The sequence below is a fragment of the Triticum aestivum genome, chromosome 1D (genome assembly GCF_018294505.1).
Source record: "Triticum aestivum cultivar Chinese Spring chromosome 1D, IWGSC CS RefSeq v2.1, whole genome shotgun sequence".
Lineage (NCBI taxonomy): Eukaryota > Viridiplantae > Streptophyta > Magnoliopsida > Poales > Poaceae > Triticum > Triticum aestivum.
The window spans coordinates 188,801,327-188,819,376 of record NC_057796.1 but is presented as its reverse complement, the minus strand read 5'-3'; the positions used below and the strand labels follow the sequence as shown (position 1 = coordinate 188,819,376).

General features: G+C 49.3%; 1 protein-coding gene across 2 annotated transcripts; it reads right to left on the bottom strand.

The window, feature by feature from the left end:
• Nucleotides 1-10,321: 10,321 nt before the first annotated feature.
• LOC123180909 (uncharacterized calcium-binding protein At1g02270) lies at nucleotides 10,322-17,575 on the bottom strand. 2 transcript variants are annotated; one of them, XM_044593091.1, is made up of 11 exons: nucleotides 17,355-17,575; nucleotides 17,104-17,259; nucleotides 16,879-16,977; nucleotides 16,691-16,796; nucleotides 15,848-16,071; nucleotides 15,681-15,757; nucleotides 15,476-15,590; nucleotides 15,235-15,360; nucleotides 14,966-15,079; nucleotides 14,776-14,880; nucleotides 10,322-10,871 (listed from the first exon to the last, which is right to left on the bottom strand). In XM_044593091.1, exons 1-11 carry the CDS (start codon nucleotides 17,355-17,357, stop codon nucleotides 10,611-10,613), a joined length of 1,386 nt encoding a protein of 461 aa, XP_044449026.1. In that variant the 5' UTR covers nucleotides 17,358-17,575; the 3' UTR covers nucleotides 10,322-10,610. The 2 variants fall into 2 exon arrangements, with proteins under 2 accessions (XP_044449026.1, XP_044449027.1); XM_044593092.1 differs by having other exon boundaries at nucleotides 16,691-16,793; nucleotides 17,355-17,554.
• Nucleotides 17,576-18,050: the final 475 nt, after the last annotated feature.

Here is an 18,050-nt window from a genome sequence, read left to right as displayed (position 1 = left end):
TAATTGCAAACAGGAGCACGGCTGGATAGAGCACAACCATATCTACAAAACATCCTTACTGAACATCACCAAAAGGAGCATGGATCTCTCCGTAGCCACATAGATACATGGCAACAAAATAACAGCAGTCACAGACTTGGTAAAATTAGTAAAATTACTAAGTCCCTGAAAACAGAAACATCACGAAGCCTAGTTTGCATGCTTGTTCTAGTCACCACAGAGATCACAAAAATACATGGCATACCCCTCTGTAAAGATGGCATGTCATACATCAAAACACATGTAGAGCTCATGCCCATAAGATGCACACATTAAATGCAACAAAAATAACAAATCACCAAGTTCTGATAAGTAACAGCAGTTAACAGCAAGTAGCACTCTTGCACCAGAGATTTGGGCATCAAGATGGACTCAAATGAACATCGTGCAATGGAACAAAATGAAGAGCATCTCGAGACGAACATCTCGATATATTACACGCACGAAACAGAGCTATATGCAGAGAGTTATGATGCGATGAACATGACCATGTAATGTAAAAATCTCAGACAGAATATTTCGGGGAGAGGGGAGAGAAGTCAACCCTAGGCGATTTCAGATCGGATCGGGCCGGCCGAGCTCGAGCTCGCCGGAGAAGATGGAGGGGAAGGGCGACGCGGTGGCCGGAGGAGAGGAGGGCTCGGGGAGGCGCCGTCCGGGACCGCGAGGGGACGAGGCGGCGGGGACGGCGAACTGCGGCGGCAGAGTCGACGCGGGCGCCGGCGGGCACGGCGGACGGCGGCGGCGACCGGCGTGGAGGAAGACGGCGGCGGGGCGCGGGGCTGGCGACGCGGGAGGAGACGGGCGGCGGGCGACGGGCACGGGCGACGGGCCGCGAGCGGCGCGGGCGCCACGTGGCAGCCCCTGGTTGGCCGGGCGCGGCGGTGGGGATGCGTCCGGCCGGCGGCGGACGTGTCCGGCGGCGCGGGGGCGATTTTTGCTAGGTTTAGGGTGGTTTTTGCCCGAGATTTCGGAGGGAGAGGTGTATTTATAGGTAGAGGGAGCTAGGAGGCTCCAAATGGAGTGCGGTTTTCGCCCACACGATCGTGATCGAATGACCTAGAGCATGGAAGTGATTTAGATGGGTTTTGGGCTGTTTGGAGGGGGGGTTTTGCTGCAACACACAAAAGGACTTTGCGGTTACCCGGTTAACCGTTGGAGCATCAAACGACCTCCAAATGGCACGAAACTTGACAGGTGGTCTACCGGTGGTATACCAAGGCCACTTGACAAGACTCGGTCCATTCCAAGAACGTTTAACACCCGCTCACGAAAAGAAACAAGAGGGACGCGCCGGTGCGCGTGGGAGTGCCGAATTGCAAAACGGACAACGGGGAAAATGCTCGGATGCATGAGACGAACTCGTATGCAAATGCAATGCACATGATGACATGATATGAGATGCATGACATAAACAAAATGCAAAACGAAAAACAAAACCCGACCACGAAGGGAATATCATAACACATAGCCGAAAATGGCAAGAGTTGGAGTTACACATATGGAAAGTTACATCCGGGGTGTTACAGTCAATGTACCTGTTTTTCCCATTTCTCACCTGAAAATAGTATCAGATTTATTTTTTCTCGGGCCAACATGACAACCACAATTCAGTTTAGAAATAGATCTACATTATCGCAACAAATGAGCGACCAGTGCAAATCAAATTGATGATTACATATTGGATGGTATATAAGGGTGTGTGGAGGTGTTTTTCCGCAAGATCTCGCATGATTCAGTCGGTGCTAATCTTCAGTGAATCTATGGGCGTGTTTCGTTGCATGCATAAGGCCCAACAGGCCCGCGCGGGATGAAAACATGATGTTTGGTTGCCTAGGCTGCATCTAAATCGCGGGCCGCACGGAACTTAAAGCAGTCCCGAGCCCGGCCCGCAAGCTAATGTCGGGTCGGCAGTTTCTTGACGTCCAGCCTCGCTGAGGCCACGCGTGGCTCTTGGCTGGATGCCTCAGGGGGCGCGAAAGACAGACGGGACGTCTCAGTAACTCCCCTCTCTCTCGTGTGATCGCCCACGCTCCATTCACACCACTCTCCTCGCCGCCCATTGCTCTTCTCTCTTCCGATGGCTCGCCCGCCGTCGTGTCGTCCTCTTAGCCCCATCGAGGCCAGCGGCAACCGCATCCACGAGAGGTGGATTGCCAGCCTGGCAAACTCGGCGGTCGAATTGATGGTGGCCCTCCGCGTGCCGTCGACCATCTGTTGTAGGCCCTCTCGTCAGGTCAATGTGATGTCGGCCGCTCCGGCTCCAGCGTCAAATCCGGACCTCATGGTCCTGGGTTTGATGGCGGCGTTGGAGGGGACGGCAACCGCGCCGCTGCTCGGAACCCCCGTGGATGGGGGGGTTACCCCCATTCAAGGGCTTTCTTCGGGCAGCGCATCAGGGCCATGGATGACGGCTCCCGCTTCCTTGACCTCCCGCGTGGCCACGAGCACCGGGGCAATGCCGATGGTCGTCGCATTGCCGGCTCCTCCTCTTCGCCCGACATCTTCTTCCTGCTAGGGTTTTCTCCCCGACCGGCGTATGCTCGAACTCCAACCGCTATGGTAAGTTACTAATTTCCCCTATGTAGATTAGGGTTTTCTGCATTAGGCATCACAAAGAATCGATTGGATTCGGTTGGATTCGATTCGAATCCAATCCAATCAATTCCTTCTCGGCTGCTACTGTTCATGTTGTTCATAATGTTCATGTTGTTCGTATGCAGTGTAGATTGGTAATTGTTCATAGATAGTTACATCATAGTTCATAGGTAGGGTAGATTGGTCTTGCATGATAGGTACTTACATGTTAATGTTGTTCATAAGTAGGGTTTGTGTGTGATGTTGAAGAGCTAGATTGGTGCTGGCTTAAGCATGGTTTGTTAAATGATTTCATTACGTGCATGGCGTTCATGGTAGGTAGGAAAAATTTGCATGCTCATACACGTTGTATTACCATTGTGTTTCCTCGTTTAGGTACTAGTACCAATGTAGCATGCTGCCAAATGTGGAAGTGGTCACAACTTGCACTGCTAGCTCTAGATCATGGCCATGATGTTCACTGATGAGTGGATGTTGCCCATTAGCAAGTGCCACTTGCTCTTCGGCAAGTGTCACTGATCATGTTTTGGAAACTGCACTGATCAGTGGTTGTTGCCCATTAGCAAGTGCCACTCATCTGTGACACTTGCTCTTCGGCATGTGCCACTGATCAGTGCGTGATCCCAATGCCCTGTTACTAACCATTGTCATCTTAACTAACAAGGTGATGAAGACAGAGTGGGACAGGGCCAGTCGAGGACCTTAGGTGGTGGTCGGCGCCGAGGGCGCCGTGGACTTCATCCCCACGAACCGCTGGCTTAAGAGGTTGGACCTCCCTGGCAGGGCGGCCTTCATGAGCCAGCCGCCTTCAAGGGGACGATCTCCGAGAACCGGCCACGAGGAGGGGTCCCGAGAGCCGCTACGTTTCTATGTCCAGATCAAGGACGAGGAGGATCTCACCATGCTCGTCATCCCACCCAAGTTCAAGGATACCATGAAGTAGTGGCTGGTGATCAAGCCCCCGTGCATTGTCAGGCTGTCGGCCAACAAGTGGTGCGAGTTCTGGGTTCAGGTCCAGAACTTCCAAGGGGAGATGGTGCTTGGCCGGGGCTGGCAATACTTCTGTCGCCGCCACAAGATCGTCCCCGGCGACCACGTCGTCGTGCGGATCTTCGGCCTGGGCCTGAAGGTGCAAATCTACAACCACGACAGCTCGATCATGTCCAGGGTGCGCTGCACCAAGCACAGCTGCATCGGCGATTTCTCCTGCGCTCTAGATAAGTACCTAGTTGTAGTATGGAACTGTTAGTTTGTGCTCGTGGTGATGGTGATGGTTTGAGACTAGTGCTATGAACTTGTTAATATTTGGTTAGGATTAACACCATGGTGTAAAGCAGGGGGCATGGGATGCCCCTGCTATCTTTAGCAATGGCCCTAGTATATTTGTTAGCCTCTTAATCTGATGTTATCTTCATGTGCATTGCTTGTTTGCATTGTTTGCCTCTTATCAGTTGTGCCTACTGTTGTGCTGCTAATGTGGTGGTAAGGCCACCACATTTCAATGGGGTGAGCAGAACACAAACGTGTATGGAGCCAAGCAGTTGTGGTTTGCATCCGCTTATCCCTTAAGCAATATGCAGCAACCAAACACCCAGCCCTAAAGTGCTTATTGATGCAATGCAGGCAACCAAACAACATGCAAATGTTGGTTTTTTGCTTGTTTTTGCTCAACCAGGCTGGGTTGAGATGGCTTTGAAATACAGATAGTGTTGGAGAAGGCAACCAAACACGCCCTATTTAGATCCAATCTTTGTTTTGTCTGTGTTAGTATATTCACAAGTTTGATCCTTTCTATTTACAACTCTTCATCGACAATGGTTATTGCTCTTTGGTCCTATGGGGCCTTTTTTGCGAGTAAGCCTAAGAGCATCTCCAGCCGTTGGCCCCCCAGGAGGCGCTAAAAATTGCTCCCTGGGGCGCACCGGCGATATACCACGTGATGGGGGCGTGATGCCCCCCAGTCGCGGCGCCCACGTTTTTTTGAAAATATAAATTATGGCACAAACACGGCGCAAATTCAACCAAACTTCGGCGAGTTCGTTCATATTTAAAATATTTTACAAAAAAAGCTACTAGGCTGCTCCTCGCCGTCTCCCTCGCCGCTCCTCGCCGCCCGCCGCCCTTGCAGTTCTACATGCCGAGGAGGCTGTAGAACCGCGTGTAGTCGTCGCCGCCGTGGCCGCTGTCCCTGCTGCAACCCTCCCCCGGTTGGCGCGGCGGGTTGGACGGTCCGGGGGCGTCCTCGTCGTCGTCACTGTCGAGGATCACAACGCCGTGCTCGTCTTCGCGCCCACGTTTGCGGGTGGCTATCTCCTCCAGGGCCCGGCGCTGCCGGACCATCTCGTCGCAGAGGTAGTCGTCGCGCGCCCACCGTAGGGCGTCCTCGTCGAAGAAGCCGCACCGGGCTATCTCCCCATACTCCGGGGGGAGGCCAGGCTCCAGCTTCGGCGCGAGGCGGCCAGAGGCGGGGGTGGAGTCGCCGATGCGGACGCCGGAGCTGCGGGTGCGCCGGCTGACAGGCGTGTCCTGGGGCTCCGGCTTGACGGGGCGGACGCAGGGAGAGCCGGTCGACCGACCGGGCGAGGAGGAGGACGCCCCGAGGTCCATGCGCCTCGGCGTCCACGAGCTCCCACGGCGGCGAGAGAAGGACGGGGGGGCGGGGTACTCCACCCTCGGCGTGTTGCCGCCCTCGATGTACTTGAGGACGGCCTCCAGCGTGCGGCCGGGCACGCCCCACCATCGGCGCCGCCCCTCGGAGTTGAGCCTGCCGGAGGGCACGACGCCGTTGGTGGCCTCGAGCTGCTCGGCGTGGCGGCGGCGGAAGTACGGCTCCCAGAGCGGGCTTTCGGGGACGTAGCGTGGCCCCTCCCTTGCCGCCCGCGGTAGGGAGGCGCGGATACGCGCGATCTCCGCACGCCGCGCCGCCCCGGTGGGCGGTGGTGGCACCGGGACCCCGCCGGCGCTGATTCTCCACGCCCCGGGCACCCGCATGTCCGGCGGGACCGGGTACTCGGCCTCGAAGAGGAGCCGAGCTTCGTCCTCGTGAAGGTGGCGGCGGCCGAAGCCGTTCACCGCGGCGCCGTCGCCTGGGAAGCGTTCGACCATTCTTTGAGCTGGAGACGACGAGAGGAGAGGGAGGAAGGGGGAGAAAGGTGGCGTCGGCGATGGAGAGACTCTGTGCGTGCCACCGGCGCGCTGGGGTCGGCTTATTTGGCGGGAGGTGCCGTGCGTACGCGTGGCCGCCGCGTTACGTGTGGCATGCGAGGGGATGCACGTCGTCTCGTTTTCACTACGCCGCCCGTGAGGCATCAATGGCGGAGGCTGATCGGCGCGGCAACGCGCGGCAGCTTTGGCATTGATTCGCCGCGGGAAACGAGGCGATGAGGACGACGAAGCGGCGAGAAGCGAGACGAGTCGCTGGCAAGGAGGGCCCGCGACTCTTTCGCGCCAAAAACGATTCGCCTGGTGCCCTCGAGCGCCCCCCAGCGCGCCGGGTTCGGGTTGGGTCCGCCGGCGCCAATTTCGACCCGAACCGGCGAAAATTGGGCCCTTGGGGGCGCGACTGGGCCGATTTTTTAGCGCCGGCGGCCGAAAAGTCGCCTGGGGGCCTTGTTGGGGGCGCGGCTGGAGATGCTCTTATGGGGCCTTTTTTCTGCGGATAAGCCCTATGGGGCCATCGCACGACTTTCCAACTATCTACGACAATAAGGTTTGACCGGCTCAAGTAAAAGAGGGGTGATGACAGTGTCATGCCTTTGGCTCACTCTAGTGCGTGTAGCACTCGTTAAGTGGTCCAAGGATATAGTTGTAATTTTGGTTACCTATGATGTTCTTGTTGGGAAACGTAGTAATTTCAAAAAAAATCCTACGCACACGCAAGATCATGGTGATGCATAGCAACGAGAGGGGAGAGTGTTGTCCACGTACCCTCGTAGACCGACAGCGGAAGTTTTTCTTGATTTCTACCTTCGTCGATTTCAGCATCACGTAGAGCTCGGGAATTACTTTCGTCATCCCTTGCATACTATAGTTCATCACGAAGTTCTACTAACTTGGTGATGGTGACTAGAGAATTCTGTCAATCACTATTTTATCTGGAAGATTAACTCCCACTTGATTCAAGCGATTGTAGTACCCAGACAATCTGAGCACATGCTCACTAGTTGAGCGATTCTCCTCCATCTTTCAGCTATAGAACTTGTTGGAGACTTCATATCTCTCAACTCGGGTATTTGTTTGAAATATTAACTTCAACTCCTGGAACATCTTATATGGTCCATGACGTTCAAAACGTCTTTGAAGTCCCGATTCTCAGCCGTTAAGCATGGTGCACTAAACTATCAAGTAGTCATGATATTGAGCTAGCCAAACGTTCATAACGTCTGCATCTGCTCCTGCAAATAGGTCTGTCACCTAGCGGTGCATCAAGGACATAATTTTTTCTGTGCAGCAATGAGTATAATCCTCAGATCACGGATCCAATCCGCATCTTTGCTACTAACATCTTTCAACATAATTTTTCTCTAGGAACATATCAAAAATAAACACAGGGAAGCAACAACGCGAGCTATTGATCTACAACATAATTTGCAAAATACTATCAGGACTAAGTTCATGATAAATTTAAGTTCAATTAATCATATTACTTAAGAACTCCCACTTAAATAGACATCCCTCTAATCCTCTAAGTGATCACGTGATCCATATCAACTAAACCATGTCCGATCATCACGTGAGATGGAGTAGTTTCAATGGTGAACATCACTATGTTGATCATATCTACTATATGATTCACGCTCGACCTTTCGGTCTCCGTGTTCCGAGGCCATATCTGTTATATGCTAGGCTCGTCAAGTTTAACCTGAGTATTCCGCGTGCGCAACTGTTTTGCACCCGTTGTATTTGAACGTAGAGCCTATCACACCCGATCATCACGTGGTGTCTCAGCACGAAGAACTTTCGCAACGGTGCATACTCAGGGAGAACACTTATACTTTGATAATTTAGTGAAGGATCATCTTATAATGCTACCGTCAAACAAAGCAAGATAAGATGCATAAAGGATTAACATCACATGCAATCAATATAAGTGATATGATATGGCCATCATCATCTTGTGCTTGTGATCTCCATCTCCGAAGCACCGTGCTTGTGATCTCCATCTCCGAAGCACCGTCATGATCACCATCGTCACCGGCGCGACACCTTGATCTCCATCGTAGCATCGTTGTCGTCTCGCCAACTTATTGCTTTTACGACTATCGCTACCGCTTAGTGATAAAGTAAAACTATTACATGGTGATTGCATCTCATACAATAAAGCGACAACCATATGGCTCCTGCCAGTTGCCGATAACTCGGTTACAAAACATGATCATCTCATACAATAAAATATAGCATCATGTCTTGACCATATCACATCACAACATGCCCTGCAAAAACAAGTTAGACGTCCTCTACTTTGTTGTTGCAAGTTTTACGTGGCTGCTACGGGCTTAGCAAGAACCGTTCTTACCTACGCATCAAAACCACAACGATAGTTTGTCAAGTTGGTGTTGTTTTAACCTTCGCAAGGACCGAGCGTAGCCACACTCGGTTCAATTAAAGTGAGAGAGACAGACACCCGCCGGTCACCTTTAAGCAACGAGTGCTCGCAACGGTGAAACCAGTCTCGCGTAAGCGTACGCGTAATGTCGGTCCGGGCCGCTTCATCTCACAATACCGCTGAACCAAAGTATGACATGCTGGTAAGCAGTATGACTTATATCGCCCACAACTCACTTGTGTTCTACTCGTGCATAGCATCAACGCATAAAACCAGGCTCAGATGCCACTGTTGGGAAACGTAGTAATTTCAAAAAAATTCCTACGCACACGCAAGATCATGGTGATGCATAGCAACGAGAGGGGAGAGTGTTGTCCACGTACCCTCGTAGACCGACAGCGGAAGTGTTATCACAACGCGGTTGATGTAGTCGTAACTCCGATCCAGCCGAGTGTTGAGGGAGAGTTTCGTCAGCACGACGGCGTGGTGACGATGATGATGTTCTACCGACGCAGGGCTTCGCCTAAGCTCCGCAACGGTATTATCGAGGTGTAATATGGTGGAGGGGGGCACCGCACACGGCTAAGAGATCTCAAGGATCAATTGTTGTGTTTCTGGGGTGCCCCCTGCCCCCGTATATAAAGGAGCAAGGGGGAGGCAGCCGGCCAAGGGGAGAGGCGCGCCATAGGGGGGAGTAGGACTCCTCCTTTCCTTGTGGGAGTAGGAGAAGGGAAGGGGGAAGGAGAAAGAAGGAAGGGTGCGCCCCCCTTCCCTAGTCCAATTCGGACCAGATCATGAGGAGGGGTGCGGCCACCTTTTGAGGCCTTTCTCTCCTTTCACGTATGGCCCATTAAGGCCCAATATGAATTCCCGTAACTCTCCGGTACTCCGAAAAATACCCGAATCACTCGGAACCTTTCCGAAGTCCGAATATAGTCGTCCAATATATCGATCTTTACGTCTCGACCATTTCGAGACTCCTCGTCATATCCCCGATCTCATCCGGGACTCCGAACTCCTTCGGTACATCAAAACTCAATAAAACTGTCATCGTAACGTTAAGCGTGCGAACCCTACGGGTTCGAGAACTATGTAGACATGACCGAGACACGTCTCCGGTCAATAACCAATAGCGGGACCTGGATGCCCATATTGGCTTCCGCATATTCTACGAAGATCTTTATCGGTCAGACCGCATAACAACATACGTTGTTCCCTTTGTCACCGGTATGTTACTTGCCCGAGATTTGATCGTCGGTATCTCGATACCTAGTTCAATCTCGTTACTGGCAAGTCTCTTTACTCGTTTCGTAACACATCATCCCGCAACTAACTCATTAGTCACAATGTTTGCAAGGCTTATAGTGATGTGCATTACCGAGTGGGCCCAGAGATACCTCTCCGACAATTGGAGTGACAAATCCTAATCTCGAAATACGCCAACCGAACAAGTACCTTTGGAGACACCTGTAGAGCACCTTTATAATCACCCATTTACGTTGTGACGTTTGGTAGCACACAAAGTGTTCCTCCGGTAAACGGGAGTTGCATAATCTCATAGTCATAGGAACATGTATAAGTCATGAAGAAAGCAATAGCAACATACTAAACGATCGAGTGCTAAGCTAACGGAATGGGTCAAGTCAATCACGTCATTCTCCTAATGAGGTGATCTCGTTAATCAACTGACAACTTATGTCTATGGCTAGGAAACATAACCATCTTTGATTAACGAGCTAGTCAAGTAGAGGCATACTAGTGACACTCTGTTTGTCTATGTATTCACACATGTATTATGTTTCCGGTTAATACAATTCTAGCATGAATAATAAACATTTATCATGATATAAGGAAATATATAATACTTTATTATTGCCTCTAGGACATATTTCCTTCAGTTCTATGTACTGCCATAAATGCCAATGAATAGATTGGAAGTTTCTCTAAAAAAAAAATCATGAGGAAAAAGGGTAAGTTGGCATTGCTTCCCAGTTTCTCCGGGGGTTGCATGTGGTACAACCAATCTAAAAATTGTTTAGAACGTGATAGATCTAAGAAAAAGCATATATAGAATATCAATCTTGGAGGGAACTCATGCTATGATTTGACTCAAGAAAACAACACAACAAGCTAATTTGATCTTAATCAGCAATTATCCCTAAATTTCCGTGTGAAGCCCTCACAATTCAGTTTATCTTACGCCATGAATAGAGAGAAAAATTTACATTTATGAACATGTGGAGACAGCTTTGGATACAAACTGTTTGCAGAGACATCATCAGCATGCCCCAAAAGGTAGGCCAACAGCAACTCATGTCTGTCGCCTCTTCTTACCACTTTCGGGTACCTAAAATAAAACATCTCTGGTGTATATCTCACCGTATACCTAAAACTGTACAAAGCTTGCATCTGTACTGGCGTTTGATAGCTAGGGGTGCTGAGGAGTGCGTGGAGAGCAAGGCATTCTTACAGGGGAGAACACCACAGTAAGGGGCGCGTGATCTGAGAGGCTGTAGTTCTCAGGCCACATGCCCTTCTCAACTTCTGGGGGGAACAGAACAGCTTCCTTCACGGTGAAGCCAAAGGTTTCGTCGTTCGGCTCAAATGTGACGATGCTTCCTTCAGCGACGTCGATTTCAGTATCATCCTCCTCTTCTTGGTTGTAGCATTTTGGGCTCCAGATACACCGCTTCAAGTGTTTAAGAAACAATATTAACTGGAGATTCTGAGTAGAAGAAGTCCACTTTTGAGAAATAATTTTAAACATTAGAGATAGGACAACCTTGGCCATTTGGTATTTAGGTTTGAGGTGGTCATGAACTTAAATCACAATGATTTCAGTTTTCTTTGTCATTGCAATTTTACTCTGAGGTAACTGATAAAGAGCATACTGGCTGTAAAAAAAACATGTCCAAGCAAAGCTGATACAAAAAGTATTCCCAATTCTGTAAGAAATTTCAGGCTATTTGCAGTCATCTACCATTAAAGTTTAGATCCATCCTGGGCATTAGAGATGTGTTCTCACCGAGAACATGCTCTGCCATAAGTTTCCAAGGCCGATCTGACCTTATAGAACTTCAAATTTCTGTTGAACCCAAATTTTAATCACATGGCATGTGCTGCTAGGAGTTATCAATTGGTCATTAATGTTTTGTACGTTCTAAATCTTGTTGACCTCATTGTTTATTCTGTTATACTTGTGTCGAATGTTATGTACGCAAGGGGTTACATGGACTTGGAGTTGTAATTGGTGTGGATAGGTATGAGTCGTGTCGGAGTCGGACATGTTGTATCCTAGGCCTCTTATATATCGAGGGGCACCACACGTTCTAACCTATGACGACTTGATAGCAGCAGGTATGCGGGGGAGCCGACGACCTATGCCGGCGCCCGGGCGGACGGTGTTGCGGTATCTTGAGGAGGAGCACCCATAGTCATTGCCCCGGGGATGTAGCCATATCGGTGAATCTCATTAACAAATATTGTGTTTCATTGTGTCGCCTATGATCTTGCATTAGCGTTTTATTCTAACAAGTGGTATCATGAGCAAGGTTGCGAGAAGGCTATGCGGAAGATCATCTTGAGGTACGAGGATCATGCTCGACGGTTGCCGGAACGTCCGATTGGCGCAAGGTGGAGCATGACGGCGATCACGGATGCGGTCGGTGGTGTCGGACACTTCGGCCAGGAGGCCTGGACCGTTCGATGGGCTGTGGTCGGTAAGGATCGGCTAGATGTGGCAATCGGATCGATGTAGTGGTTGTTGAAGACGTTGCAGACGCGACAGATTCGGCTTGCGATCAGACCGGCGGCCAGACGTGGAGGATGGCCAGATAGATCGGAGTGTGAGAGCATCGAGATGATGTGCTCGGTGTTGTACAAGGGCGGCGGCGCGGCACTATGGACGATTGTGTCAGCGATGTGGGTAGCCAGGGTATGAAATGTCTCGTGCACAGGCGATGTGCGAGGTGGCGACTGTTTCAGCAAGGTTGGCGTGTGATGGGTACGCGTGACAAGTACGCGCGACAGGGCAAGTTACAGATCGTTGGCGAAGAACCAAGATCGAAGACAAGGCGACGAACCAAGATCGGAGACGAGGCGAAGCTATCGTCAAGATCAGCGGCAGAATTTTCCGAGGAACGTGGATAGAGGAAAGGAAAGGTTACGGCGTGAGGCTGCGTATGCGACTTCGTGGTGTGCGGCAGCTGATCTCCTCGGATGAGGTGCACCGCACAAGGAAAGGAAATCGTGTCGGCGCAGGAGTTCAGGGGATTAACACACAGTCAGCCGATCTACAAGGTGATACGTGTGTGCGTGTATACGTGTTTGGTCCATGGAATAAAGCCTGCTGCTCGTTGCGATTAACAAAATGGAAAAAAGAAAAAAGGATACTTGTGCGTGCATGATGGTCCGTTCGAGATTGGATATGGTGCAAACTATAACAGGCTGTGACTCTATTTCCGTGTCCGGGAAGAAAAAGATGGCGCCCAGGTGATCCAGCGTAAATAAAAGGCTGGAGAAGATTGGCAGCAAAGTGCACACAAAAATCAATCTGCAGATTCAGGAAAAAGGTGGACTGGTCTAGTTTTTGGCGAGAGCTAGTTTGATCAGCCCCGATGATTTCTGAAGGGTACATAGGGTGCGGTGCAAGTCAGGGTTCTTGGTAGATCGTGTACTGCGGCGTGGCTTCAGACAAGGAATATGGGATCAGTGATCTCTTTCGTGAGGAAGTCGCAGAGGAAAACAAGGGCGGTAAGACCGGCGGCAACAGGTCGGTTAGATCGCGGCTCGGCATGGCGCCAGGGTTCACCAAGTTTGATGTGGAGAAATTCGATGGCACGGGTAACTTCGGTCTATGGCAGACAAGAGTCAAGGATCTTCTAGCGCAGCAGGGAATCTTGAAGGGTTTGCAGGAGACGAAGCCGGCCAAGGTTGACGATGATGTGTGGGAGGGTATGCAAGTGCAGGTGGCTGCTACCATACGACTTTGTTTTGCGGATCAGGTCATGTATCATATCATGGACGAAGACTCTCCTAAGAGAATTTGGGACAAGTTGGCAAGTCGTTATATGTCCAAGTCAGCGACCTAGCTGTATTTGAAGCAAAAGTTATATGGGTTGAAGATGCGGGAGGGATCATATCTTGTAGAACATGTGAATGCTTTTAATCAGTTGGTCACGGATCTAGCGCGTCTGGATCCGAAGATTGATGACGAGGATAAGGCACTACTTCTTGTTTCGTTGCCACCGTCCTATGAGCATTTGGTCATTACGTTGACACATGGAAAGACAACCGTCAATAAAGAGGACATCACTACAGCGTTGCTTGGACATGAGTTGATGAAACAAAAGAATGCCGCTGAAAAAGAGAGTACTCAAGGTTTGGGGTTGGCAGTTAAAGCTTATCAGCTCAGGAAGGGACAATAGACGGAGAAGAAAAAGAAAAGGTGCAGTGCTACAGATGCAAGGAGAGGGGACATATAAAGAGGGAATGCCCAGAACTGGAGGATGGGGAAGTGCTAACCTGGCTACTCATGATGATTGACTCGAACAACAGTAGTGATGCCTGTGTACTATCAGACAGGCGGTCAACAAAAACTGAAGCGTGGATGTTGGATTCAGCTTGCTCTTTTCATGCGACGCCCAACATGGAGTGGTTCTCTTCGTACAAGTCTGGTGAGTTTGGTTTGGTTTAGCCTATGTGGGCGATGACACAGGTATCATGCTGCTGGAGTAGGTGACATCAAAATCAAGATGTTTGACGGAGTTGGGCGGATGCTTCGAGGAGTCAGGCATGTGCCAAGGCTAAGAAGGAATCTAATTTCGGTTGGTGTTCTTCATGATGGTGGTATGGAATTCCGTTGTGATCGGGATAAGAAGACCATGAAAATCATGGAAGATGGGGTGATCGTGATGATAGGAGAGAGGACGGCTTCGCATCTTTAAAAGTTGCAAGGGAGCACTATTGCAGGTGGAGCCATGAAGAGTGGAGCTGCAGGAGTAGCGGTGGAGTCTCACGGTAGCGGCGGGGTCTGACCCGTCGGGTAGCTCTCAGTAAGCTACAAAGAAGACAACCCAAGTCCGGAGTACATGGAGGTTCGAGCATGGATGACTTCTAGGTGGTGGAGAATATTCGCCAAGGTGGAGTTTGTTATACTTGTGTCGAATATTATGTACGCAAGGGGTTACATGGACTTGGAGTTGTAACTGGTGAGGATAGGTACAAGTCGTGTAAGTGTCGGACACGTTATATCCTAGGCCTCTTATATATCGAGAGGCACCACACGTTGTAACCTATGACGACTTGATAGCAGCAAGTACACAGGGGAGCCGACGGCTTGTGCCGGCGCTCGGGTGGCCGGTGTTGCGGTATCTTGGGGAGGAGCGCCCGTAGTCATTGCCCCGGGGATGTAGCCATATCGGTGAATCTCGTTTAGAAATAGCGTGCCTCGGTGTGTCGTCTATAATCTTGCATTAGCGTTTTATTCTAACATATTCAAATTTTGAAACCAAGATATCTTTCCATGTGACATGAATCCCCCCAACCCCCCACCACCACCCACCCAAAAAGAAAAGACACAGAAGAGTAATTACCTGAAATTCTTTGTAGTCAACAGCACCATTCCCATCGTGGTCAACTTCACTCCATAGATCTTCCATTTCTTCAGAATTTACACGATCGGGGTGGACCATTCCTAACTGCATTTATTGTAGCATTAGAAAAAGTATTTTCTAAAGTACTGTAAGTGTTTTCTACATAGCACACACATAGTGTCCTTAATACCTGACAAAGTGCCTGGCAGAAGCTTGAATATGTGATACGATCATCTGAACTGTCAGCTTTGAGAAGTGCAAATGCATTCTCCTCCGGAAGAGATGCAACTTGGAGAAGAAGATACTGAAAAGAGAACAGTTTAGACTTTCAGAGTTAACAGACAAGGAATTACGTATTCTTAACAGGCTAACTTGTTCTTCAAGGTCAACTATTACTTAATATTAGCGATAGTATGCCTTTTTTTAATTAATGACACAGTGTGGACCATGTTTGCTTACCTTCATAATACCAAAGACAGCTTCATTCCAGCTAGTTTTCAGGGGCTTCCTGCACTTGTCTGGATTCAGAAGCCATATAAAATCAACTCCACAGATGTTCCCTCTATGATTCCGATGACTCACCCACTATACTCAAGAAGAGGTAAAGGAGAAGAAAATTAGAATACAATGCAAGCATACATACATATTAAGCGTTGCTGGGCTATCAAGCATTAGTAGTAAAACAGAATTGTCCTGTTACCTTGTGTGCATCTTCTTCGCTGTCACTGTACTGATGAGCAGTGTCATATGATGAAACAAATCCTTGTGAACGAAGAAATTTGTAAACTTGGCCGCGCTTACTTCCATTCCAATCACTATAATATGAATGTCCTGATCATATGTTAATATTTCACTCTGATATTCATAGAAGAACGTAAAAAGTAGCATGTTTACTGCATACTCACCCACATAAGATGATAGGCATTGGACCAAGTTTATGCTCTTCCTGATAAGCTTCTATGTACTGAAGGATCTTATATACCTACCATGGGCATGGCAGTCAATTGTTACATACCATGCTGAAATATTGGCAGGCTGAATGATTAAGTGTACAACAGCATACTAATCATACCTGCTTCAGTCGAACTATTGAAAGGCTGTGATCGTGGGGAAACACCAAATGAGTGTTCACAATGAGGCTCTGCTGCTGGACATAGCTGCTGCTCCGATTTTGCAAGAAAGGTATGGCTGACTCAACATGCAATAGCTGAGCAACTCGATCTCCAAAATCATTGAAAAGAAGCTCCCGGTGGTTCAAGACACAGAAGTAATTCCTATGTACAGCAGTTAGAAGACCTGGGTGGGGAATATACAATTTGAGTGTAAATTTGCAGACTGGTCCCAGTAGCATTCTGTAACAACGCTATAATTAAAAAATTGAGTGTGCCTTCTCCAATAAATTCCAGAACAAAACAGCCAATTATGGCTACTCACAGTTATTGCATGTATTTGTAATTTTGTATCGAAGGCATTGAACATAACAGCTTACAAGTAATATTACTATATTACATTTCCTTCAAATAGTAAACAGGAAAACAAATCACAATGTAAGGATAATCATCTGAGACGTCAACATCAGAGGAATTCAACACAAGAGATTACAACATCAACATGGATACAATCTGAATTATGATCACGTGAACTGAAAAGGGCAGGCTGAATAACAATGTTGGAGCCCCAATATTCACACAGATCTATTACCTTTTTACTCTATGTTCTGCATTTTCTGTGGCCTAAATATTCGAGTTTTCAGATATTTATAGCAATCTCAGAACAAACAACCATTTGGATGGAGCAGGCAAAATAGACGGTGGTGGCTAAAAGGAACAACACACGTCAGCTTACTTAATCCATACCACAAGATACTTTGTCATAATACTACCTGAAATGGGCGAGAGAGAGAGAGAGAGCTCACCATCTCCGCGGTTATTTGTGCGGGCTAGCTTGAACAGCCTATAATTCGCATCACCGAGCCGCTTCTCGTACATGTTTACTAGCTCATCATTCCCCAACCACACCTCCTGACACAATACCAATACAACCTATCAATCACATCCTTGCGCAAACATCCATGGAAGTGAATGATCGGTCAATTCCCCTCACCTGGAGGCAGATGATGGAGGAGCGATCGCCGAGGAGGCGGTCGATGATTTTCTCATTCCTGCTAAACCAGTTGGCCCTGTTCTGGCTCTCCCTGCCATTCTGTGCCCAATGCCCACGGACACGTTACTTCACCGATCCAACAAAATACCGGCGGCAACTCCTCCCAACACAAGATGAAACAAGCAGATTCCAAGGGGAGGGAAAAGGGTAAGAGATCCAGCTCACCTCAGAATCCATGCGCTTGTAGATCGGCGCGAGGATGTTGAAGGTGGTGCATGAGACGGAGCGCTCGTCGCGCGCTTGCAGCGGCGGCGGCGGCCGCAGCCGCTGGCGGGCCTGCTGCTGCCGCCTGGCACCAGCCTCCCTGCGCTGCTTCTTCGTCTGCACCAACCACACCGATCTCAGCAACTCAACTCACCGACACACACTAGAGGAAATGGACATGCCCACCAGCAAAGGTTAATTTAATTTCTCACCATCGCGATTTCAGGCGGAACCGAGAGAACGGGCGGGAAGCAACGGCGACGACGAGGAGGCGCTAGACCGGTGGGTGGTGGTCGCGTGGCCTCGTCGGGTTAGCTCCTGCTGTCCTTGCGATTTGCGGCTGCGACGAGTTGGAGAGGAGAGGAATGAAGACTGCCCAAGATGTGTTGCTGAGTTGCTGGCCTCAGCGTTGGCGTCTCGCCTTGCCTTTTAAATACTCGCTCCGTCCGAAAAACCTTATATAATGGCCTGGTTCAGCTTTTATCGACGTTCCGCTACCGTACAGCAGAATCTGAACCAAAGGGCGAACCCAGCAGAATCTGATTTAAAAAATCCGCTGCCAAAATTTAAACCAAAAGCGGAAGCAGCCCATGACGTGCTTTTCAAAAATTTGATTCCGCTGCAGACCAAAATCTGAAAAAGCTGTATCAGCTGGTTTGCCAAATGACCTATATTTTTTTCACATCAGATTTTTCACAGCTGTTTTTTCACAGCAGATTTTTCACAGCTGTTTTTAGAAATCCACAGCCGAACCAAACAGGGCCAATGTATCTAGCAACAAGTTAGTGTTAAATACATTCATTTAAAAGTCAAACTTGGAATAAGCTTTTTCGGACGAAGAGACTAGCTCGAAAAAAGCTTCTGAGTACGGAAAGTCGCTTCGGAGCAGGTGCACTATGAGCAGAAAT

What these genes read in the sequence shown, in the direction of transcription:
- LOC123180909 (XM_044593091.1), bottom strand. An exon ending in GCGAAGAAGATGCACACAAG is followed by an intron (nt 15,361 to 15,475) that starts GTAACAGGACAA and finishes TCTTGAGTATAG; the next exon opens with TGGGTGAGTCATCGGAATCA. An exon ending in TTGACTACAAAGAATTTCAG is followed by an intron (nt 10,872 to 14,775) that starts GTAATTACTCTT and finishes AAACACTTGAAG; the next exon opens with CGGTGTATCTGGAGCCCAAA.